This window comes from Aquarana catesbeiana, linkage group LG02, assembly GCF_042186555.1.
Source record: "Aquarana catesbeiana isolate 2022-GZ linkage group LG02, ASM4218655v1, whole genome shotgun sequence".
In the NCBI taxonomy this organism is placed as follows: Eukaryota; Metazoa; Chordata; class Amphibia; order Anura; family Ranidae; genus Aquarana; species Aquarana catesbeiana.
In genome coordinates, this window is record NC_133325.1 from 110,906,579 (window position 1) to 110,933,262 (window position 26,684).

Genomic DNA, 26,684 nt, shown 5'->3' on the forward strand with positions numbered 1-26,684 from the left:
GTAAATCATTCATTTGTTATCAATAATAACATCTAGTTAACAACAATTATTTTCCCACAAAAAAATATGTTTAAAAATACTATACCGGGCTCCATCTGGGCTCTTCAATTTCTTCCAGGATGGAAGGCCCAGGTTGGTCCTCGGAAGCCTCAGCTGGGGTTGAGGGAAGGGTGAATGGAAGATGGGCCGGAAGAGTCGAAAGTAATTCCCTGGCTTCAATCTGGTCTTCTAGAAACCGCATCTTGTTGAAGTACCACAGACTGGGTACATACACGTCTTCTGCTGCTGCTCCTGACCTAATGGACTTATGGACCTTCTGAAGCTCCTTCCTATGTGTGCTTCTCAAGCTACCAATTTTCCTATCCACAAACTCAATGTCTGCGTTGGGGACCCGAGTTTACACAAATTCCAGCAGTTTCTCCATCAATGCCTTCCTTGCTGGTTTGTTGCAATATAAGGGGTTTTTCACCTCCCACAAATTGCGCATATCCCTGTATCTGTCTATGAATTCGCTGAGCAAGTCTAGGTCTTTAAATTGTTTCATTTTTGCTGCAAGACCAAACAAAAGACAAAAACACTAATATCAGGCTAAACTCTCCTAATCGTATCCCAATATAGGTTTTAATCTAGAATCAGTATAGGCCACTCATGTCCCAAGTTAAAATGTTACCTTCATTATAAAGTTAGTCGCTTTTGTTCCTCCTTCCTCCGCTCACAGATCGTATGTAGGACACACGCATGTTACGCTTTATAAACACTGCACATGCGTGAAACTACGCCCAAGTCGCCTGCCCCTGACGTTCTTTATCGAATATTCCCTGCCCTGTCTCTTTCGTCACAGTGGGAGAGGAATATGGCGGAGACACACCAGGTGCTTAATAGCAGTAACGAGGAGGAAAGCCGGAGCAAAAAATGTCCTGATCCAGGAGGAGAAGATTGAAGGCCTCAAATATGTCCTTTGAAGAGATGATCACCATACTGAAGAGGGCCGACTATGATGGGAAGTATGGACCGTACCTAAACCCAAATGTGAGAAAGGCCAAGATCATGACTAAAGTTGTGAAGAGTCTGCATCGGAATTTTGAGTTATGACGATCCAAGGAGCAATTAAGGAAATGCTGGTCGGACCAGGATCAGTATAGAAGGATCAATAAAGTGCTTCTAAAAAGTAAGTACTCGTCGTGTGTTCCTATTCCTATTATTACTTGCTGCTCCATGTGCTTTTCTTTATTGTTGGACAGTTTAAAAGGGCTACTTTCATGTTCGTGGGCACAGTAATTGGTCGTAGTAAACATTGTTCGTTTGCCAACTAAATACAATGTTTTTTCCAGATACAGGGTTAACTACATTTGGTCATGATAATTTATATAAAAAGAAGTTTAGGACATTGTTGTCAGGATGTCTTTGAAACTAGAATTAATTGCAAACTTGATTCAGTGGAATGCAAGGAGAGGACACTCAGCAGCTGTTTACACATCTGGACTCTGGAGCACTAGTGTGGGACACCAGAGCACATTTTTTCGGGTCACACACACAGGTGCTTCAGTGGATACTTGGGGTGTTTCCATGTGTAAATATTATCCAAAAAAGGTAAGTATGCCAGCTTGGTTAAGGGAATTAATCATGTCTTCAGCTTGGAACTCTGCCCAAACAGACAATTGTATACCACTTCCAAGCAATGTTTCACATTCATATTTCTGTCCACAAATATCTGTGTGCTAAGTATACCTTTTGTTTCATTCTCATAGGGGAGAAAAGACTCGCTCCATCGGAGGACACCAGGAACCTCCCAACTCCTGAAGAAGGGGAGAAGAGTATTGTGGTACCTCAGGATGTGGAGGAAGGAGAGGTGGAAGAAGTGCTCAAATTTGGTACAACAACAGGTCAGTGTCGGACACCACAGATTCAGGTAATAGATGTATGACTGCATATTTTTAATACATGTTGTGTATTTTTATTTTAGGCGATGTTCAGATTGTGGTACCAAAATCCAGTCATTTCACCAGTGACAATGCCCAACGGATTATCCAGGAAATCATGTTTTGTAATCATGATTTTGACATTATCAAAGAAAAAACCAAGGTGATTGAACAAAGACTGAAGAACATGATTGATGTACTAGGGAGAATTTAAATCCTAAAAAGATTCCTGTATTTTTTTTATTTAAAAAAAATGATCTAAAGTTTTAATACAGTTTAAAAGCCAAATTTGGAAGATGCACACAGTGTGTCAACATGTGCTATCTGCCATCAGGGGATTTCAATGTACGCATTTTGTGGGTGCAACCCCTTCCTCCCAACTCTAGTAGTTGAGAGGAAGTGGTTGCACCCCCAAAAAACGTCCATTGATCCACCATGATGGGAGATGGCACATTTTGACATTAGGTATGGGATCAGAAAGAAAATCCCCATTTTGACTCACAATTTGTGTGCATCTTCTAAATTTGGCTTTTACAGGGGTGATTTCACCCCATCTGATGAAGGCAAGATCAAGACCTTTTTCACACTATAAAATGTCTGATATTGCCTTCTTTTTTGCAATGTTGAGCTTTGAAAGCTCTAGAGTTATTATTATTATTATTATACAGGATTTATATAGCGCCAACAGTTTACGTAGCGTTTTACAACTTGAGGGTAGACAGTACAAATACAATACACTTTAATACAGTAGGAATCAGAGGGCCCTGCTCCTTAGAACTTACAATCTAAGAGGGAAGGTCAAGAGATACAAGAGGTAATAACTGTGGGGGATGTGCTAATTGAGAAGATAAATGTACAGTTGTTAGGTGGGGCCCAGATAGGCTACTCTGCAGAGATGAGTTTTCAGGGATCGCCTGAAAGTGGATAAAGTAGGAGAAAATCGGACGGATTGGGGTAGAGCATTCCAGAGGATGGGGAGGCTCTGGAGAAGTCCTGAAGGCGAGCATGGGGTGACAAGGGAGTTTGACAGCAGGAGGTCTTGGGAGGAGCGAAGGGAACGATTAGGTTGGTATTTTGTGACTAGGTTAGAGATGTAGCTGGGGGCCAGGTTGTGGATGGTTTTGTAAGTTATAGTTAGTATCTTGAATTTAATTCGGTGACTGAGTGGCAGCCAATGGAGGGATTGGCAGAGGGGTGTAGCAGACGCTGAGCGGTTTGTGAGGTGGATAAGCCTGGCAGCAGCGTTCATGATGGACTGAAGTGGGGATAGCCTATTTAGAGGTAAACCAATGAGGAGGGAGTTGCAGTAGTCGAGGCTGGAGATGACCAGGGAGTGGATTAGAAGCTTTGTGGTAACATTGGTTAGGAAGGGGCATATCTTGGAGATGTTGCAGAGATTGAGGCGGCAAGTTTTGGATAGTAATAGAATGTGGGGTCGAAAGGTTAGTTCAAAGTCCAGGATTACACCTAGGACCTTGGCGTGGGGAGATGGGTTGATATTTGAGCCGTTGATATTGACAGAGAAATCAGGGGAAGTGGCACCTGAGGGAGGAAATATCATGAGCTTGGTTTTGGATAGGTTGAGTTTGAGGAAGTGATGTGACATCCAGGCTGATATGTCTGCTAGTAAGTTGGTAATGCGTGAGGAGACCGATGGAGAGAGCTGGGGGGGTGGAGAGATAGATTTGGGTGTCATCAGCGTAGAGATGATATTTAAAGCTGTGGGAGGCAATCAACTGACCCAAGGAGGTGGTGTAGATTGAGAAAAGGAGAGGTCCAAGAACAGAACCTTAGAGGAACCCAACGGAGAAAGGAAGAGGAGAGGAGGAAGTAGAGTTGTAAGTGACACTGAAGGAGCGGTGGAATAGGTAGGATGAGAACCAGTGAAAAGTACAGTCATGGAGACCAAAGGAGTGGAGTTTTTTGAGGAAGAGGGGGTGGTCCACTGTGTCAAAGGCAGCAGAGAGATCCAGGAGAAGTAGTACAGAATAGTGTCCACTGGCTTTAGCCATTAGTAGGTCATTTGAGAGTTTAAGGAGAGCGGTTTCCGTGGAGTGTTGAGGGCGAAAACCGGACTGAAGGGGATCAAGAAGTTTATTCATGGTCAGATGGTCGCTTAGTCGGTTGTAGACCAGTCTTTCAAGAAGTTTGGAGGAGAAGGAGAGTAAGGAGATGGGACGTAAGTTGTTGAGATTGGTGGGGTCCAGTGAGGGCTTTTTAAGTATGGGGGTGACTAGCGCATGTTTTAGAGAGTTTGGGAAGATGCCACAAGAGAGGGAGAGGTTGAAAATGTGAGTTAGAGAGTGTAGAATCAAGTCAGAGGGTGAGCGTAGCATTTGCGATGGAACAGGATCCAGGGGGCAGGTGGTTAGATGAGTGTTAGATAAAAGTTTAGCAACCTCGGTAATAGTAGCAGGGTTGAATGAGGGAAGTAATGATTGTATCTGTGGACATGGGGTGTTGCATGGGGGAGGTTTTTGCGCATTGGTGATCTCCTCATGAATTGTATCAATCTTAGTTTTGAAGTGATTGGCAATCTCCTGGGCAGTGAGTGAGTTGGTGGGTGGAGGCAGTGGAGAACAGAGTAGAGTGTTGAAGGTAAAGAAGAGTTGACGTGGACTGGATGAGTAGGTGTTAATGAGTTGATAAAGTAGGTCTGTTTGGCAGTGTGAAGGCAGGAATAGTATTTTAGGAGCGGCTATGTTTTCTGAGACTTCTGGTGTCATCTGTTTGCCAGGGTTGTAGCAGTCGGGGCCTAATTCTGCGTGTAGTGAGGGGGGGCAAGCTTGTCTAGGGAGGAAGACAGTGAGCTGTTGTAGATGAAAGTAGCTAGGTTGGGGCAGGACAGAGGTGATTTTGTCAGAGGTGATCAGTAGCAGAGTAGAGAAGAGAAGGGTTGAGGTGGCGAAGGTTTCTACGTGTAACTGTTAGGCGGTTGGAGGGAGAAGAGGTGGAAGACAGGGAGAGAGCAAAACTAATAAGGTGGTGATCAGAGAGTGGGAGTGGATTGTTGGAAAGGTTGCACGGAGTGCACAGATAGGAGAAGACAAGGTCAAGGGTGTTGCCGTTGGAGTGGGTAGGAGCCTGTATCCATTGCTTGAGGTCAATCGATGAGGTTAGACTGAGAAGTTTAAAAGTAATAGTAGTGTTAGTGTTAACAGGGATGTTGAAGTCCCCAAGAATAATTGTGGGGATTTCAGAAGAAAGAAAGTAGGGTAGGCAGGCAGAGAAGTCATCAAGGAAGGCTGATACTAGTCCAGGGGGCCGGTAGATGACAGCAATTCTTAGAGAAATGGGAGAGAATAGACGAATGCAATGTGCCTCAAAAGAGGAGAGTGTCAGAGAGGGAGGTGGGTGAAGTACCTGATAGGTGCTGCATGGGGCTAGAATGATTCCCACTCCACCTCCCTTCCGTCCACTTGGTCTGGGGGAGTGAGTCCAGAGAAGGCCCCCATGGGAGAGGGAAGCAGGAGAAATAGTATCTGATTCATGAAGCCAGGTTTCAGTAATGGCAAGTAGGTTAAAGGAATTTGTGATAAAGAGGTTGTGAAGGGCGGTGAGTTTGTTGCAGACAGAACGTGCATTCCAAAGGGCACAGGAAAAGGGGGGGCTGGTTTTGGAAAGAGGAATAGAGACCAAGTTCTGTGGGTTGCGGCTCCTGCCAGAGGGTGTAGGGGGATGGGAGCGTTGGGCAAAGACAGACAATGGTGGCCCAGGGTTTGGGGATATGTCACCAGAGATTAGGAGAAGCAGGAGGGTGAGGGAGGTAATGTGGGAATGTGATTTATGTGAAGGGGCATGTCTCAGAGTACTGGAGGTTTTATCAGTATATGGATGTAGAATGAGCAAGAGTTGGTAGGAGCAGTAGTGGGGATAGGACAGAAGGCAGGATGATATGTATAAGCAGGCGGGTGGAGAGGGGGGGGGGTGAAGGTAAGAGAGTTTGAGGAGAGAGGACAAGAGTGTCAGAAGCAGTGGTAGAGAGTGCATGTTACAGAGGAGAAGGAGAGCTTATTAGAGAGACAGGGTCACCTGCGGTCTGTTAGGTGCTTTCCAGTGCAGTTTGCTGTATTTGTTTGCTTCGTGCAATCGCTGAAGTGCAGAGATTGAAGTGCATATAACTCGTAGAAAGAATCACTTAGAGATAGAAGCCTTAAGGATAGAATCCACTGCAATGTGCTCCCCCCAGCAATGTGCTGACCCCTTAAGGATGCTCAAATTTATACTGTTATAAAGGGTGGGGTTGAAGTTCATTAATTAATCATGAGTGAATATAAGAATGCCTAACAATCAAAGTGGACTTTTTGCTTCTAAAGTCAGAATAGCAAGAGGCCAGAGGCCAAGATAAGATCAACACATAAAACTTAGGTAAGATAGTCCAGAGCAACAAAAAACAACGTCATGGTTATGCACACAGGGCAACAGATAGAGAAGACCACATACCAAAGACACACACAGCAAGCAGATCCCAATTTCATTTAACAGTGGAAGATGTGGTTGAGCTGACACATACCAAAGACACACACACAGAGACAGCAAGCAGATCCCAATTTCATTTAACGGTGGAAGATGTGGTTGAGCTGACACATACCAAAGACACACACACAGAGACAGCAAGCAGATCCCAATTTCATTTAATGGTGGAAGATGTGGTTGAGCAGACACATACCTGTGAAGGGACAGAGAAGAAATGTTCAGGTGAGGCAGAACTTAAAGCAGAAATTGAAGTGCATATCACTTGTAGAAAGAATCACTTAGAGATAGAAGCCTTAAGGATAGAAGCCACTGCAATGTGCTCCTCCAACAATGTCATTGTGTATGTTATGTTTGTAAACATGCCTGTTTCTGTATTTTTTCATAAATTTCAAGGTAAAACTTTGGAAAAAAAAAAGGTGTTTTTTTTACCGCCAAATGTTTTATAAAACGCACATGTGAATGTGCACGGAGTAAAAGGTTTTATACTCAACAACGTATGGCTTCTTCTTTCAATGATCAATACCATTTTTTGTGTTAAGTTGGTGTTTACAGTGACAATGGGTGTTATTTAATAATGGAAAAACCACTTGGCACTACAAGTGCACTAGGAGAACCTAGGAGACAGCAAAAATAAACCCAAGCAGTAAATGAGAATCAAGATTTGATCTGATAAAAGAGAAAATGTATTCAAAATGTGCTGGCATAGCAATGGCCCCCCTACCTGTAAAATATTCTACATATTTTTATCGCACTTCATGGGCGCTTTGGGGGGACAAGCTAGGATGGCCAGCTTCCAGGGCCGTCATTGGAGTTTCTGAAAGTCCGGCCTCGGGCCCAACGGAGGCAACATAACTTGCATTATGTCTTTTTAAAAAATTGTGCTGGATGCAGCAACATAAAATGATATTGTTTAGTTTGTATTCCGCCATATTTATGGCTGTTTGAAATAGGGGGAACCGGCTGGCCAGGATCCCAAACACATTCTCCACGACTCTTCTGGCTCTGGCCAGCTGGTAATTAAAAACCCTCTTCTCCGGGGTGAGGGTCCTCTGGGGGAATGGCCTTCATCATGTGGTCACCCAGACTGAATGCTTCATCTGCGACGAAAACAAATGGCAGTCCTTCCACGTTCCCCTTCCGGAGGTGGCAATCCCAAGCCACCACTCTCGAGACGTCGATAGAACTCAGTCCGGGTAAATACTCCACCATCCGGCCATTCCTCCCCACATCCACATATAAAAACTCATATGTCGCCGATACCGCCGCCATCAACACAATACTATTAAACTCCTTGTAATTATAATAGTATGACCCCAAATGGGGTGGTGGGACAATGTGGACGTGTTTCCCATCGATTGCCCCTCCGCAGTTAGGAAAGTCCCACCACTGGGCAAATTGGGAAGCCACAGTCTGCCATTCCTGTGGCGTTGAAGGAAACTGTTGAGTGAAACAAGAAAAAAAAAATTAGTCATTTTGCACATAAACAATGCAAGCAGATTAGACACAAACATTCTTGGCCAACATCAGTATAACATTTATTTTAAGGAGTATTTAAAGGCAAAATTATAAGGCCCATTTATCAGATTCCTCACCCCCTCTGATGGCCACTTCAAAATATTTTTTGGGGGGGGGGGTATGTTTTGGACAGGTAACCCTCTCAACTTAATTGAGAGCTGAATGCATAAATAATGTGTGTTACTTTGGCCAGGCCCTCCTTACTTACACTATTGGCAGCCCACTGGACAGGTAAGAAGTGTCGTAATACAAAAATATGAATACACACTGTACAAATGGAAGCACATTTTTACATTCTGCAATTACCTATCAAGATAATAGGAGAACAAAACTTTAAACAGTACCATTTGAAAGTATTCAGGCAGCCCTTTCACTACATGCTTTGGGGAATTCATGCATACATCTGAACACAAAAGAGGTAGTTATAGCGTTTATGGGTTTGGCAAAGTCAGCAGGGCAAAGCACTACAATGGAGCTGACAAAATACATTGTTAAGTGACTAGGCTAGGTGGATATGGGCCCAGGATAGCATGCTGGGGAGGTTAGTGAAGGCAAATATGCATGAAGGATAAAAAACAAACTTTTAAAAATTCCAGCAGGCATGAGAATAAAGGGGACATTCACAGCATATTATAATCACAGTGATTAGGGAATGATGAAAGAAATACAATATATTAGCAAACATTAAATACATATAATGTGATGTTAAAGGAGAAATCTTACCTTAATATAGTCCTTCTGCAGGACCTGAATAATAGCAGAACAGGTCTCTGGAATAATGATCCCCAGAGCCTGGGGGGAGATGCCTGTCGAGGTCCTGTAGACTACTCCCAAGTCGCCAAGTACCGCAACGTGGCGACTAGCCTCTGCTCAGGAATGATAGCTTGCCGCATGTAGGTGTCCTGCCTGCTGATATAAGGGGACAGCAAAGCCAACAAAATGAAAAATGGAGTCCGTCATCCGGAGATAATTCCTGAAATCATCAGTTATTCTCCTGGATCTTCCGCAACAAAGGCATATGAGAGAATTGGTCACACTGGAGCAACCAATTCTTGGTCCATGAACTCCTCCTCGCCCTGTTCATGGACTGGGCTTGAGTCAAAGCTAGAAGCCCAACACCAAGCCCCCGCACAGCACGAACTTTATGATGAGCACGTACCTGCAACATGGCTTCAAAACGGTCGGCTGGTCAGCACGAACTAAACAGAATGCACTGAAGGACAGCAAGGCCTGTGAAGAGCGAGCTGAACATCAGTAACGAGCGGAGAAGAACGCACTGAAAAACAGACACGAACTGACTTCACGCACTGAAAACCAGATACAAACCCACAAGCACAAACTGAACAGCAGTAAAACGATCTGAAAAAGCAGGAGTCTGAAAAGCGCGAATCGACTCTCAAACTTCTACTAACACGAGATAAACAGGAGATTAGCAGAAGGAGCCCAAAGGGCGGCGCGCTGGCTATTGAACTTCCCTTTTCTAGATCCGTCGTATGTGTTGTACGTCACCGCGTTCTGGACGGTCGGACTTTGGTGTGACCGTGTGTATGCAAGACAACCTTGAGTGGAATTCCGTCATAGCTTTTTCCGACGAGAATTCCGATCGTGTGTTCGCGGCATAAGACTACTGCCTCGGTTTTTATGATGGCAATTTGCAAATGCTCCAGAATGTTATGAAGAGTGATCAGATGAATTGCAATTAGTTAATTAAAAGTCCCTCTTTGCCATGAAAATTAACTTAACCCCATAAAAACATTTCCACTGCATTTGGGAAGAAGGCTTCAGGGTGCCCAAGAAAGTCCAGCAAGTGCCAGGACTGTCTCTTACAGTTGATTCAGCTGCGCGATCCAGGCACCACCAGTGCAAAGCTTGCTCAGGAATTGCAGCAGGCAGGAGTGAGTACATCTGCATGCACAGTGAGGCGAAGACTTTGGGAGGATAGCCTGGTGTTAAAAAGGACAGCAAAGAAGCCACTTCTCTCCAGGAAAAACATCAGGGACAGACTGATATTCTGAAAAAGGTACAGGGATTGGACTGCTGAGGACTGGGGTAAAGTAATTTTCTCTAATGAATCCTCTTTCCAATTGTTTGGGGCATCCACGAAAAAACCTTATCTGGAGAAGAAAAGGTGAGCGCTACCATCAGTCCCGTGTCATGCCAACAGTAAAGCATTCTGAGACCATTCATGTGTGGGGTTGCTTCTCAGCCAATGGAGTGGGCTCACTCACAATTTTGCCTAAAAACACAGCCATGAATAAAGAAAGGGACAAAAACATCTTCCTAGAGCAACTTCTTCCAACCATCCTAGAACAGGAAGAACAATGCCTTTTCCGGCATGATAGAGCACCTTGCCATAGGGCAAAAGTGGTTGGGGAACAAAACATCAAAATTTTGGGTCCATGGCCAGGAAACTCCCCAGACCTTAATTACACTGAGGACTTGTGGTCAATCCTCTAGAGGCAGGTGAACAAACCCCAACCCCCCCCCCCCCCCCCACAAATTCTGCCAAACTCCAAGTATTGGTTATGCAAGAATGGTCTGCCATCAGTCAGGATGTGGCCCAGAAGTTGATTGACAGCATGGCCAGGGCGAATTGCTGAGGTCTCGAAAAAGAAGGGTCAACACGGCAAATATTGACTTGTTGCATAAACTTAATGTAATTGTCAATAAAAGCCTTTGAACAACTTTATTATTATCAGTAAAGAAAAAAAACTCACCTCATGTTTCAAGTCTATTGTGAAATCTGAAGTTGGTGGATCTTTAATAAGAATCTTAGCAAGCCTAGAAAATGCAAAATAAAAAAAAGATTAAGACATCATAAAAAAAGTATATAAATAAGTTTCGTGGAAAATAGACTGGAAAATTTTGCACAAAGCAAACTAATCTAAAGTGATTTTACGACTTGGGGCCCAGTTACAGTTATATGCCAAAAAACAAATGCAAAAAGCATTAAAACGAACTTAATCTGTAATAAAAATGGTTAATTGCAAATTCTTTCTTTTAAATATATTGAATTATAATTATTACATTACATACAGAATAGATCATCAAAATATTTAGTTATTACATTTCTAATAATAATAGTAAACAATTATGAATTCCAATGTAGTAAAAGACTTTTAATTTTTATTTTCAAATATAAATGTGGAAGGAATGGATGCTCACATATTAACCCATTTAGTAATTTTAATTTCATAGATCTGAGTGGATCTTGGAGACCAATGGGGCATTTAGATGGGTAATTTCAGCAATAATTTGCTGAATAATCTGCTCTCCTTATGCTTGGCTACAGAAGTTATGTAGACAGAAAATGTCAGTATACTTTTGCATTGTTGTACTCTATTTTACTTCTAATCTATCATGTAAGTGGACAGATAATATACTATTCTTATATATTGTGCTTGCAAGCTGCTTAGAGTATATGTAAACCCTCACCATGTAAATCAACCCATTCAGTTTAAAATATAAATTAAAGGCAAAATATTTGTGTATACATATAAAAAAATTATAAATATCTTTTCCATTTTTTTTTTCCTCCATAAATCGGTTTATTGAGGTCACAGCAGGAAAAATACAGTACTATACAGAGTTTAATAAAGTGACCAAATCAACATAACAAGGGTTACATACAGAGCATGTAGTAAACTTGTGGAAGGGAAAAGAAACACGATAAGACCTCCCAAGATCCCTACATCGGTCACTAACCGGAAGCACAAACCTCTCAGCATTTTACCAAGCCCTGAGGTGACAGAGCTATATAATGAGGCGGCCAAAAACTATTCACATATATACACATAAACCCCGAGAAAAACACAAAAATGTCAAGTAGGGAAAGGGTAGGGCCAAACTCCAGTCAAACCCCCCCCCCCACACACACACACCTAGTATGCAGAAAGCAGAAAGCGAAAGAGAATTCTAACCATGGCATTTCTTCTGCAGGAAAAAGAGTCTTGAGCTAGGTCAGAACATGTTGACTCTACAATATCCGCTCCATACACCAAATTAAAAGTATATTTTGTATTGCTCTGTAGTTTTGAATTCCAACAGGTCCATGTGGTAACAAATTTGGTAAGACGATCTTGTGAGATACAAATAAGTTCTTCCATTTCTTTAATATTAGTCAGCCTTTTACACCATTTCGTAAACGTTGGAACACATGTGGAGCGTCAGTGAACTGTTATGCAAAGTCTGGTGGCGTTAACCATGAACATGGCTAAAGATTTATAATAGGATTTCCTGGAAAAGCAATGTAGATGATATTGGGCTAGTGTATAGACCAAAGCCAGTGTGGCTACCTCAGTGGTAATCCAGGTGAACGTCCTTAGAAAATGGCTGAAGCAGAACGCCATATTTAGCATGCTCTCCACCCTCTATCACCTGATCTATCTATAGCACTGTTGAACCAAAAGCCTCCTTCTTTAACACAAGGTCAATTTAAGCTTCTCTTGCAGATTACAACAGCAGCCAAACAAATCATCGCTAAATCTTGGCAGTCCCCCACCCTCTGTGTCCTTGCAGTCAAAAACAAGGTCACACAAGCCATGATCCATGTGAAAATTAAGGCTGTTGTCACAGACAGAGTTGCCAAATACTGTATGAAGCTCTATGGTCCCCATGGGTAGTGCATTTTCTTCCACCCAACTTTGATGAATCTCTTCTGCTTCCATGAGTAGTACTGTTAGTGGAATGCTCCTTGATATGCTCCACTTGGCACATTCTAGAGACACCTGGGGTTTCCTCACCCCCACTCCTCCCCTCCTTATTCCTTCCTCTTCTTTTCCCTTCACATTGCTCTCTCTCTCTCTCTCTCTCCCCCTCCTCCCTGTATCTCTTTTTCTATCTTTCCCTGTAAAACCAACATTCATTATTAGGTAGCCATCCATCGGTTGCACTTAGGAGTGTTGTAAGTTTATTGTTTCACTATAGCTATGCTTTGTGAGTCACATTTATTCGCTATTTTCTCACATGCGGGTCAGCAACTGCTTTATACGAGTGAGCCTACTAGACCTTTAGATAGTTCTCCTCAAGTCAAGTACCTGCTTTCAATGTCCACATATGCATAGTCATTCATATGTTAATTGAATTTGGCTACTGTTATGTTTCTCACGTGTCTGTAGTCCATTCTTGGACCACTGTCTACCTTCATTATATCATACATTATCTAATAAAATGTTTGAACAAGAAAATGGCTGAAGCAGTTCACATGACCACCAAATGTGTAACATTGTGCCATCCTCCCGAACCCATCTCCAGCATGTGTCTAGCACTGATGGTGGAAATTTGTGCAGCAGGGATGTTTGTACGATACCACCGGGGTCTAATTTTATAACAGTTTTTTTAGGTCACTACATTAAGTGAGCCCCTGTGGGCATACGTAATGATGTTGGTACAATCATCATCAGTAAAGTCTACCTGAAGCTCACTTTTCCAAGCCATTTGTGATGAATCTAGGGAGGATTGGGTGTCAGGCATCATAAATAGTGGAGGCCATGTGGTGTTAGAAGCCACTGGTATGCAGCCGCCCCCTTGAAAAGTAAGTGTGACCTAGATGGGTGATTGGGCGGGGGGGGGGGATGATGGATGTCAGAGGAAGAAGTACCTGGGTTCTATGCCCAGTATCATAAAACAGAGGGGGGCCGGTCTTTGAAAGCAATTACATGACTAAGCAGATTGTAGCTTTTTGTTGTGACCATCCCATATGAATGCATCACTAGGTGTCAATGTATATGCCAAATACACAGATACTCAGCCATGAAAATGGGTCATATAAAAAGGCTGCAGCATAGGTGGCACTGGCCATATTTCCATCCCAGTTAACACCAATTCCCTATACAAGGATAATTACATCAAGAGGAAAATCCTTCCTGGAAGAGGCTTTTCTTGCTTTTAGAAAGGTTTGAAGCACAGATTCAGAAATCCCTCTATCATTTAAGACCTGGGTTTCAACAGCCATGCCAATAAAGCCATGTTGTCAGATTGCACCCTGATTGTGTGTCCCTTCAGATGAGGGATCCAGTGCTGCAGGGTCAACAGAATTACTCTGAGCTCCAAGTTGTTGAAGGGAAACTTGGTTTCTTTCAGTGACCATGTTAGACTGTTGGGGATTGGAACACTTCTCCCCAGAAATACTTGCGTCTGTTGTGGTAACAACCCAGTCATAGGGGAAAGTAGGACTTCTCCACTGTGACCCAGAGAGAGGCAAACTGTAATAGACATCCCACCCACTCTTAGGAGAGGGGGCATCCCTTCATTGTCAAGAGGGCTTTGGGGGAAGGCTTGATGGCCTTTGTGGGCCAAGCCTTGCAGCAAAAGAAAGGGCTGAATTTAGGTTTTGAAGATAAAGCCTGGTTACAGTGGACAGGTACTCTACATTTAAAGATGCTAGAGAAGTTTTGAGAAGGAGGGTTTGCTGATCTTGTGGAAGTAAAACCTTTTCACCTGTGACCTTTTTGATGAACTGATCAAGTGCGTCCCCAAACAGACATCTTCTTTGTAAAGGCATAAGTGTGAGGTGCCTTTTGCAGGCAACTTCATCTGTCCAAGCTTTTAGTCTAGGTTCACATCTATGCGGCTGCGCCTGATGTGCTTTTCAGACAGGTTTTGCGTTTTTTTAAACCAGCATTTTTGCATACAGTTTTCATACATTTTACATCTTTTTTTCCCCCATTAAACGCACTGTTAACACACTGAATATAGCTGGTTGCTAAGGAGGGGGCCGGGAAGCCGATAAGTCATCCGAACAACCGATAAGTCATTGGCTGTCGGCGGGCTTCCCCACTGAATGTAAAAAAACAAAAAAATTGCGGCAAAAAAAATTTGCGAAAAAAAATAATGTAGGGTTCTCCCCCAGGCCCTTCGGGTCTAGTATGGATTCGAAGGGAACCCCCGGGCCACAGTTAAAAAAAACGGCATGGGGACCCCCCAAGATCCATACCAGACCCTTATCTGAGCGTTCCGCCCGGTAGGTCAGCAAAGGGAGGAGACGAGCAAGACCTGAACCATACCAGGCCGCATGCCCTCAACATGGGGGAAGTGCTTTGGGGCAGGGGGGCTCTGTGCCCCCCACCCCACAGCACCTTGCCCCATGTTGATGAGGACAAGGGCCTCTTCCTGGTGGTTGTCGGGGTCTGTGGGCAGGTGCTTATTGCAATCTGGAAGCCCCATTAACGAGGGGGCCCCCAGATCACGGCCCCTCCCCCCTATGTGAATGGGTATCAGGTACATTGTACCCCTACCCATTCACAAAAAAACTGTGAAATGTTAACAAGATACAAGAGCCGGTTTTTGACAAGTCCTTTATTAAAAAGATAGGTCCGAGCCGTCTTCTCCCGCCGTCATCTCTTCAGATGGCGTCTTCTCCCACCAATGTCTCTCCCGGGTGCTGTCTTCTCTCACCGCCATCTTCTTCTTGTGATGTCTTCTCCCACGGAGCTGTCTTCTTCCTCGCTGCCGCTGTCTTCTGCATTGCCGTTGGTTACCCGTTAAACAAAAAAAGCCGGTTTTGTCCTGAAGCGGTCTTCCTCCGCTGTGATGTTCCCCGCTGTCAGGTGCCTCTTAAATAGCCATGGGGCGTGGCCATCCAATGACATCGCCCAGAGAGCTCGCCCCTAGTGATGTGGTTTCACCAGCGGCAGGCTCTCCAGGCGATGTCATTGCGCCCACCCCCCCATGTTGAGGTCATGCGGATTGGTATGGTTCAGGGGGGGGGCGCTCGCTCGTCCCCTCCTTTTCCTGACCTATCAGGCGGAATGCTCGGATAAGGGTCTGGTATGGATTTTGGGGGCACCCCACGCAGTTTTTTTTTTTAAAAATTGGTGTGGGGGGGTCCCTTCCGAATCCATGCTAGACCCGAAGGGCCTGGGGGGAACCTCACACCGTTTTTGTTTCTGCACTTTTTTTTGCCAGCAAGTTTTTTGCTGGAATTTTTTTTTTTTTACATTCAGCTTTCAGCGGGGAAGCCCCGACAACTCATCGTTTGTTAAGGAGGCAGCGGCCAGCCTCCCGGCCCCCTGCTTAGCAACCAGCTATATACAGTGTTAAAATAAAAACCGCAAAACACATCAAAAATTGCATCACAAACACAACACTTGCGTTTCTGATGTGAGTTCATTGAAGCCTATTACCCGCAAATCGCAGGAAAAAAGTCCCCGACTATTTCCAAAAACGCATCGGCCGCAAAAATGCATTGATGTGAACTTGTACCATAGGAAACCATGTTAAATGGACTAGTGCGTTTCTGCAAACTGCAAAAAAAATAAATAAACGCATCGGTGTGAACCTAGGGTCAGCCATAAGATTCTATACATTTGAATAGAGAATTAGAGCTATTCTGGAAATTTGTCTCATGACATGCTCTACGGTATCCACACAAAAAATGCAATCAGAAGGCAACTGCTGTAATTGCTCCTTAAGAGCACGATTATACAGGATAATGTCAGTTGTTCATTGCCGCAGTCCAGGTTAGCTGCAGTTTGACATACTGAAAAGGCAGTGAGAGATGGTTACAGGGCTGGGTCTGAAATAGGAAAGAGAGCCTTTAGGAGCATCTAAATCATTCTATCTGCTGAATCTTTAAAAGAAGGAACATCCTCAATAAGTACAGTGAAATGTTTGTTTAGGATGACGTTGACAGGATCAACTACAAGAACAGCATACTTCTTTGCAGAGTTCAGCAAAGACTTGACAAAGTGAAAATTTGTTTTGAGGTGACCCAGTTCCCAGACTACACATTCTATCTGATTATAAACAGGGAAAGTTTTACAGGATTTTGCAGGTCTCTCTGTACCCAGGGGCATGGCAAGACAGGGGAGAGTCAGGCTGCACAATGCCAAGGTATTTGTAGATGGCAGTAGTGATCTTTTCAACATTAGCCAGCATGTTGAGTTAAGCTCCCTCTTCAATATAGTGGCAGTCTGGAGAAGAAAAATCTTCTGCAGCTTCCTCCAATATTGGCTCAATATCCTGCTCTTTTTTTGTGTCTGCATCCTCCAGGACTGGCATATCAGGATCTAACTATGGTTGAGAAAGGAGAAGAGGCACTGCATTTTGGAGCATTTGATGAAGATGGCTGAATTAAGACCATAAACTGTATAAGGAAATGCAGCATACATGCAGAAAACAGGCATTTGTTGCATGCATGAAATAGAGCTAGAATGGGATGCCAAGACCGATGTTAAAGCTGGCTCTTGCTCTGATGCAAGGGTAGCATCTTCACTATGAGGTTGAGTGTTGTGCAGGCCTTTGGCAGAGTGAATGTTCACCTGCAATTTTGCATTAACTCCCTTTTGCCTGGTCTCCACCATAGCTACAAGTAAGGGTATTTAGCAGAGTATAGGATTAGCATGTCTGTAAGGAATGCATGGTAACATTAGTTGTAGACCATCGTGTAATGAATACTCATGGTAAAAGTGCAGGAGGAAGTACCTGAGTACTTTATAGGGGTGACCTGATATGTAGTGTAACACCCAGTCATCCACCTGACACAAAGCTCAAAGTGGTTGAGTTTTAGAGCCAAGTTTGAAAAGTTTACACTGCAAGCTGAATAGACTTTGCCCATCATGGTGGGCATACGCCTGAAGGGGTCTTAAGGAACTGGGTTCCAAAGCGATGGACCACAGCCCTGGACCTGTATAGCACCCTGTGGCTAACTAAATGTGCTGCACCAAGTGCAAATGTGAGCCCCATGCAGGAACCAGGGCCCAAAGCAACATGACAGATTGCCCCGCAGCATGGGGCAGGTAGGGCTGCTAAAGTTTTATCGAAGTTGTGCCTATCCAGATGTACTGCATCTATGTTCACATTAAATGACAGTGAGGGGCTGATTGAAGAATTCAAAGATAAAATAATATAAAACAATTAATAAACTAGTTAAGCTAGGGGTGAATTTCTGCAAAGGAGAAAAGGTCCATTAGACCTTTTATGCTGTCTAACACCGCTTGCCACATTCAGATGGATACTAACACGTGGAGATATCCAAGTATTATATTCTTACATTATTATGGGTGATTAAGAAAATCTTAGGTAAAAAGTTATCAAAATGATTTGTTTTTATATGCACATTTGTATAAATACAAAAATACAGTATGTTTTTAATAAAAAAAGAATGTGTGTCAATAAAGTGTCTCAAAAGTCTAACTTTTTAAGCTTTATTTAACATATTCATTACAAGAATGTGGTACAGAAAATTGAGTCAGTTACTCTATTAATCCACAAAACTGTTGACTCATGTAGAGAGGTAGGGTTAAAGGGGAGGCACCCAAGGGGTGTGTCCTTTAAAGTTTTGCCAGTCTCTAATCACTTGAAGGTACATGCTTTTAACCCAAGGTGTATGAATACTCTGCCTGTGTCTCGCATTTTACAACATATTATAATTCTTGAAGTTCAACTTTAGGACCTCTCACTGTTAGCACAATTTGGTTACCCACATTTTCCTACTCTCCTCTGGGGGCTGGAGGGGTGGGATAAGTAACTTGACCTATTCTTTGACGAAAAAAAAAGTCCTAGTTATGCCACCGAAATATATTAAATTAAGTGAAATTATCTGAGATCTGTTTTGGATCAAACCAAAACCCATTGGATCCTGCTGCTGTCAAACACGGCCTGTGAGAAGAGAGAAGGGGGCAGGCTGAGTTGTACAGTGTGTGTTAACAGCAAATGCAGTCTGCATGACTCCGCATGAATGCGCCCATAGCAAGCAGCAGCAGGAGGAGCCAGGAGGGCCAGCAGGGGACCCCAGGAGCACACCACACCTTTGGGGTTTTTATTTGATGAATCGGTTAATTGAAACAATAATCAGCCAACTAATTGAATATGAAAATAATCACGAGTTGCGGTCCTAATACTGATCAATATCTGCTGACTCACAGACAAAATCAAAGATATAAAAATGTATAATTTTGAAAATGTCTTGCGAGCTACCAGAAAAAAAAAATCTTAATAGCCCTGCAGTTTGTCACTTTCAGCTGCTGGCACTGATCACAATCCCATATGTTCATGCTCTACATATTCAACTTAGTATAATAGTGCTGCGCTATACACTGTTGGAAAAATTTCAAAACTATGTGATAAACAATATAAAAAAACAATAATAACTGTGCAATAAATGATTATTATAAATATTAAGTGAATAGTGCATAAAGTGCTAAAGGTGCATATAACATAAAACAATGATATTTAACCCTTCGAGTGAATTAATATTATCCAATACATCAATAATGTCCACCCGGAATAAACTATATAATTGATTCTTATGATGGTGCTTCATACAAGCTATGTGAGTACCTTGGATGATTTATTTTAAAATAAAGATATTTTAAAATGTTAAAACACTATCTAGCTTTATCTTCTGTATATGTACGAAGGAAACGCCACTGGACAGTTCAGGATCCTACAGAGTTCAATGCACACAGAACCCAGAGATGGTTCATCTGCGTGATTAGACCAAACTTAAATGTGCGGTCACATGCCCTGAGGTGAGCAGATTCACACGGGGGAAGCACCAGTTTGCTGTCACGTTGAAAAGTTTGGAGCACCATCACAAGAATGAATTATATAGTATATTCCGGATGGACATTATTGATGTATTGAATATTATTGATTCACTTGAAGAATTAAATATTGTTTTATGTTATATGCTCGCCCCTCCCATTCTGGATCAGTTTGCAATAAGTCTGGTGAAAAGAGAAGCTATGTCTTTGTGACAGACCTAGCCGGGAGAGAGACTTTTGGAGGGGACTGTATGCTAGCCTCTTACCGATCGATCGTGGGCCCTTTCATTTGGGGGAACAGTGCTCTTTGTGAGCTGTATGCCTGGGGACCCTTGAGGTGGTATTACTGTGGATTTGGGTCCTGGTCACCCAGGACACACAGACTCTGGGGACCCTGGATTTGCCATATTGGAATAGTGGCTGATTCATAATGCTGGGACAGATACTGTTAGGAGATGCTGATGTAAATTCCAGCACCTGTCTGTCTGTTGTCTGCTAAAATGTGTATTGTAAATAAGTCTCTAGTATGGGATCTAAGAGTCATTAGATCCCCATTGTTGTTTGTGTTAATTAACTCTGCTATTGTGAGAATGTTGATTGGATGTTCTGAACTACAAGACGGCCAGTCTGGCCTAAAGGTCATGTCTGAGTCATCTAGGCTGTCTAAAGGGATTAGTTAATATAGCTCATGTTAATTAGGTTAATTAAGTTACAGCTGTATTGTTAGAGTAATATGAGCAGGAGGTCCGCACCTCCACTTTTAGTGTATAAAAGCCTGTATTTTGCAATAAAGTGAGATTCCTGGTTGAACTTACATACAGCCTGCCTGGTGTTTGTTCTGAGCTATCACAACTGGGTTAGAACGGCATAGAGCTGTAGTTCTAATCCCGGAGCATCAGATGACCGAGCAATCAGATGTTGCGATCTGCAGTCTGATTCTATAGCAGCAGAGGAGTGTTGGGAGAGTGGAACCGAGCGAGCAAGGGGCTCGTTACAGTCTTCCTAAACAAAAGCTCAGACAAGCTTTTTCTAAATTCTGCACTTTGAACGGCTGAAGAGAAGACTGCAAATAAACAGATTTGATGCTATGGAAGCTTTTATTTCTTCTTGGGGATCCTGTGCCATCATGCCCTCTATGGGTGACGGAAGTTTATGAAGACGCTGTTGCTGTGTCCATCAAAGGCCCTGACTGGGTATTGAGCCGAAAGCGCTTGTGATCTCCCGTAATAGGAGATCATAGGGAGTCAGTAAGTGGCAGTAAAACTAGAGGTGGAAGTTATCCCTTTACACATCATGTTTCCTTGGGTGCACTGTTATATATTGCCACGTTGATGTCACTTCGTTGGATGGACTCTATTAATTGTTATAATTTACTCATATTATTTACTCACATTCTGATCACTACTGCAACTTATTTTTTGAAAAGTGTTTGTTACTGTGCGTATTTCACAGGAAGTCGCTGCCTTTTGCACGTGTTTACAAATTTTAGACAGCGCAGTAATTATTAATTTTCTTTATGTTATATGCACCTTTAGCACGTTATGCATTCACTTTAATATTTATAATAGTCATTTATTGCACAGTTATTATTGTTTTTTTTTATTATGTTTATCACATAGTTTTGGAATGTTTACAACAGTGTATAGCGCAGCACTATTTTAAGTTATACAAGGATATAAGCTGTAACCAGGCTGAAAGGTCTGATGGGTGCTCTTTGATCAGGAAAGCAGCAAAACAAATGAAAGCTTAAAGGCGTTGTAATGGCAGAAGGTTTTTTTTCTATCTTAATGCATTCTATACGTTAAGATAAAAAACCTTTTGCGAGTAGCAGCCACCCCAGCACCCCCTAATTACTTACCTGAGCCCCATCTCTCTCCAGCGATGTCCACGAATGTAAAAGCCATCTGGGAAACTCCTCCTGGCTGAGACACAGCAGCAGTGGCTCCATTGGCTCCCACGGCTGTCAAAGTCAGTCAGCCAATCAGGGGAGAGAGGGGACGGGGCGGGGCTCCGTGTCTAAATGGACACACAGAGCTTTGACTTGGCTCGGGTGCCCCATAGGAAGCTGCTGACTGTGGGGGCACTCAATAGGAGGGAGGGGCTAGGAGCAGTAAAGAGGGACCAGAGAAAAGGAGGTACCGGGCTGCTCTGTGCAAAACCAACTGCACAGAGGAGGTAAGTATAACATGTTTGCTAATTTTTTTATTTTTTTTAAATGAGACTTTACAATCACTTTAAAAACAGCATCTTCTACTTGTTAAAACCTGATAAAATGCAAAACTGTTGTTTCAGCTGGCTAAACTGCTTAAAAAATCCTAGCTGCCCATGTCCACAGAGAACAAATATAAGGGGAAAAAAACTGGCTGCAACAGCCCCGAACTTCCACATGCTCAAAGTGTTACTAAACCCACAACAGTAAAATCAGTCTCCATATGCAGTAAAGCATGCTTGTTATATTCACTGTGGAACCTAAGGGTTAATGCCCTACATTGTGTAAAAAGGCTGTTGATCCTGTATGCACAGATCCACCCCTTCTTGCATTGCCCCCAAATTATGTCTGGATAAAACAGTTAGTGGAGTCAGTCTGCACATACTCAGTTTGGTGTGTATTGCTAGAGAGTTTGTCTTGTGTTCTTGGGAGAGTGCATGTGATCAGCACAGGGCTAATCAGCACTGTCCAGACAGAGGGTCACGGGTCCTGCATCCTGATAGGACAACCAGTGCAGTATGAAAACTCCTCCTACAAGCTTTAACCAGACACTGATAGAAGCCACGAGACTGCTATATACTGCTGATGAGAAAGGATATTTAGCAGTTTCTATTTACTAAAATTATTGCATTTCCATGTTCTGTATACTGTGGGAGACCAGATATAATGAATGCAGGGTCCTAGGTTTAGTAACACTTTAAGCATTATACAAAATTATAAATTGTCAGCAACCACATTGGTAGCACAGCACCAGATTTATCATAATCCACATCTTTAGCAAGATAAAAATTAAATCCCTTCCTCTTTGACTGGAAAATGGAAGATAGTGGCTCTTCATTCATAGATGGTATAATGCTTTATGTATACTGTATCATTTCAGAAAATGGCAGAAGGGTTGTAGTTCTCAATGGAGCGTGCAGTGGTGTCACTGCACTTGTAGTTCATCCTTACATAATAAATATTTTATTTTATTCAGTATGAAAGAAACATAAAGAGAACAGCTTTTTACATGAGAAAAGTAAAAAAATAAATAAAACAACCTGGCTATTGATATAGTATATCATATATAGATATATATCTTTATTTATCTCTCTCTCTCTCTCTCTATATATATATATATATATATATATATATATATATATATATATATATATACAAAAAAATTTATATATATGTGTATATCACATATATAAAAAGAGACAGGGCATCTTATAACATATGTCAAGTACAGATTACGTCTAGTAACCATGGGTGGATGAATAAATGGAACTGGAATATAAGACAAGACATAAAGCCCATGAGAAATATTAAAGTGGAACTTTAGTCAGAAAATTAGGACTGCTGGATCACTTCAGGCTGGCCAGTTTTGCAGGTATAGCTATATGAAACATTAAAAAATAAGTGAAAATACTGTTTAAAATCCACTAATGCAAGCTATCACCCTGCTCCGCACTATCCTTAGTTGCTTTCCATTTCTGGCATTTACTAGATCAGTAGAGGCCGATCTGCTGACAGCCTAATGATTTACTGCTGTACAGGGGTTCTGGGCTTCAGCAAAATGGCAGCCTCTAGCAAGAAGAAACAGGAGCAATGCTGGAGGCAATTTACAGCACACACTAATTTTGGTAGCATAAGTATTAATGTGGAATGTATGTTCCTTGCTAAAAAACGTATTTTTTATCATGTTGTTAACATGTACAGTGGACGCCCATGTAACATTGTCACAGATGACCTGGAAGAAGCTATATTTATGAAAAAAGTCAGAGGAAGAAGTTGGCCAGAGTGAAAGGCAAGAGCAAGGAAATGACGCAAATAAGGGTAAAACAACATAGAAGGTACTATCAACCAAGGGGATGCTCAGCAATAGAGGGGCATACAGTGGAATTACAGTGATGTGATGTGGAATCATTGCACAGCCTGTTAGAAAAAAATAATAATTCCCTTCTAAATACGAGAAAAAGATTCTGATAAAAATATCAGACACTAATCAGACAAAATCTAAGGCTTATGTGGGTAGTCGGATGCCAACTTAGTAGATAGTGTGAAGCAAAGAAATGGTACAGGATACAGGAACCTGTACAATCACTCCTTGATGCACTAAATGATGTAGTGCCTGAAACAGTAAATTTCTTTTTGGAGGATCCAAGGGAACGCTGGCTCTTAGAAACCTCTGAGGGGGAACCCCCCATAACTCCAGCTTGTAACCACGAGATATAATCGAGGTGATCCACTCGTCCTGAACCACTCTTCTCCAAATCTCTGCAAAGTGCAGCAGCCTTCCCTCCACCTGATAGAGTGGGAGCGTCCCCTCAAAAAGAGCGCTTGGTGCTGGGTTTAGAAGAGCTTTGGACCCAGGGCTTTTTCTGGCCCTGCGGCTTGCCCCTGGCTCTAGCGCCCCGTTGATGGTGGAACCGCCTTGGCACTGAGACAACTGAGGAAGCAGTCCCTGAGGTTTTAAGCAGGGGATGCCTGGTGCTTCTCTTTACAGGAAGTAGAGAGCTCTTCCCTCTGGGAAATCTTTTGGATATATTTGTCCAAATCATCACCAAACATTCCCCATGAAAGGGGAAACCTGCCAATAACTTTTCACAAGGAAGCTCGGCTGAACAGTTCTTAAGCAAAAAAAGTCTGCGTATATGTACAGACAAGAGAGTCAAATGAGACACCTACTGTATTGAATCCTTTAAGGCATCAACAGCAAAACACAGCGCTCGAGGAATATCTGTCTTATTTTCAGCAAAATCATCCTCTTGGTTAGGCCTGTCAGGCAGTCTGACCTGATCCTTTACGGACTGGCAGATACCAACTGCTGCAACAGCTGGCTGAATAGCTGAACTGGCAAAAGAAAAATAAGCTTTTAATAATGACTCCAGTTTCTTGTCAATAGGGTCTTTCCAACCCTGTGCATTATCCACCAGACAAGTTAGGTTCTTGTTCAAAGAAGAGACTGCTGCATCTACGTCTGGCATGCTCCACTTCTTGATGAACTTTTTATCCATGGGATATAAAAGGGAAAACCTCTTAGGAGGAACAGAAATCCTGTCAGGATGTTCCCAATCAGAATACACCACCTGTTCCAACAGTGGGGATAAGGGGAAAGCCTGTGCGGCCTGAAGAGGCCTCAGGGACCCCAAAGAGGACTAGGGGGGCTCAGTAACCTCTGCAAGAGGCAACTTAAAGGCAGAACGAACCATCTTGGTAAGAGTCTGGATCAAAAGCCTCTGTGACAGAGGCAGACACCAACTGGATATCTTCTTGTCCTGATTGCTCAGAAGCAGGCTCATCTGCCAGGCCCTTCACAGAATCCTGAGCTTTTAGCTCTTCCCCATCCTCAACCCATTCTTGCTCCAAACTAGGAGCGGGATCTGTCACGCTTCTTGCTACCCTGCGGGATGGAGGCAATCATGCCAGCAATCCTGTGCTCTAACCCAGCTAGGGCTGAGAACAGTTCATCCCTGGTGATAAAGGGTGAAGCAGCAGCGTTGACTGTAGGCACAATACCAGATAGGTGCAGCGGCTCAGATTGCCCGGAAGCCTCTGGTCTTTCAGGGGATACAACACTAGGGATACAACTAGGTTCATCAGGAGCTACTAACGACATAGGTGTGCCCTTCCCTGTAGTGTTAGTCCCGCTCCTCTTTTTTAATACATTTAAAAGCCACAAAAAGTGAGTACCTGGGTGTAGTATTAACACTCAGAAGGGAGACCATTTAATAGAGCTCACCAAGCCCCTATGCAAGAATCCTGCTAAGCACCTTAGTCTGCCAAGCAACACCTTGTGACTCACGTGGCCCGGGTAAGGAGCAATGAACCGATGCAAATGCCTGGTTCAGAGCTTGCTCTGTGTCCCACAGCTGCCTTCTGGAAGCACCGCATGCTTGGCATACACAGCTTAAATAAGCTGGCTGTGCGCTGGAATGTTCTGCACATGTGTGCGCATGCATGTGCACAGTCCCGGCGAACGGGCGTGGCTGTATGCACATATCACGCAAATTTTTGTGCGCACAGATTAGGCTATGGCTCATGTGTGGCTTCGAGTGTTCATGACACCTATAGCGAAGCCGCGTGCACCATACAGGTAAAAAGCAGCCAGACACAAGCAAAAAAGGTACACTTTGCAAACACCCACAGCTAGCCCAAAACTCCCCCCGTATGGTCACCACACACAGGTGTCCAGCCTCTAGCTAGCTTGACTGATTGTTACAATCACTGGGACACCCCACAATGAGTAAATAAAGGGGTTTCACTTACCTGTCCAGGCGCAGGGCAGATTAGAAACTAAGAGCCCAATCTTCACCCATCACAGTGGGTTCCTGTCACTTGAGGACTTTCAAGGACTAGGTACCCTTTTCATGTTTAGGATCCACTCACTTGGACCTGTATAGCACCCTGCAGGAATGCCTTAGCACTGTGGTGTCCAGGATTCCACTTTGCAGGGTCCAGCGCCCGGAGGTCGCATTACAGGCAAAACCTTGCAGGATCTTGAGTCTTCTTTGCGAGGCTCATTTATCTAAGCAAATAGAGCCTGTGTCAAATGGATCCGATCGTTTAATCCCCTGATTCATTTAAGAACTGTTTGTGGGACTAGAGACCTGGAGCTCAGAGAGCTCAAACAAACGTGCCCATCCACCTTGCAGACACTGGTAAAAAACTGATGTACTTCCTGTATGGAAGGGGTTATATAGGAGATCACTTCCTGTCTAAGACTTTGCCAGTGTCCATTCACCTAGAGGTGGCGTATAACCCAGTAGGTAATGAATATTAGCCTAACTCTGTGTCCTATGTATGAAAAAGAAATAGAACACATTTTATTTTACATGTCTCCAAGGCAGATCTTCTGCAATTGCGCTTGTCATGTCCTCTGGTGGAGAGTCATCTTGTAGAAGCTGCCTAGGCCAAATAAAAGCCTCACTAATTACACGACTATCTCAAAATACATGCAGGGAACTTAAACTGAAGATAGAGGTGTTATAGGCTCAACAACTGCATCCATAACTCCCCAAATGTGCTGCAATTACACATCCAGATTTTAATAATTTTCTTAGAGATGGAAACAAATACCAATTCTCACGCCCTTCC

At 43.1% G+C, this 26,684-nt stretch overlaps 1 protein-coding gene across 2 annotated transcripts in view; it reads right to left on the reverse strand.

Annotated features, from left to right (window-relative positions):
- The window catches only part of B3GLCT (beta 3-glucosyltransferase), a 1,077,075-nt gene that overhangs the window by 327,794 nt on the left and 722,597 nt on the right, over positions 1–26,684 (reverse strand). For both annotated transcript variants that reach the window (XM_073613355.1, XM_073613354.1), the window contains exon 8: positions 10,628–10,691. In XM_073613355.1, the coding sequence (XP_073469456.1) occupies positions 10,628–10,691 (64 nt within the window). The remainder of the gene's footprint in view (positions 1–10,627; positions 10,692–26,684) is intronic.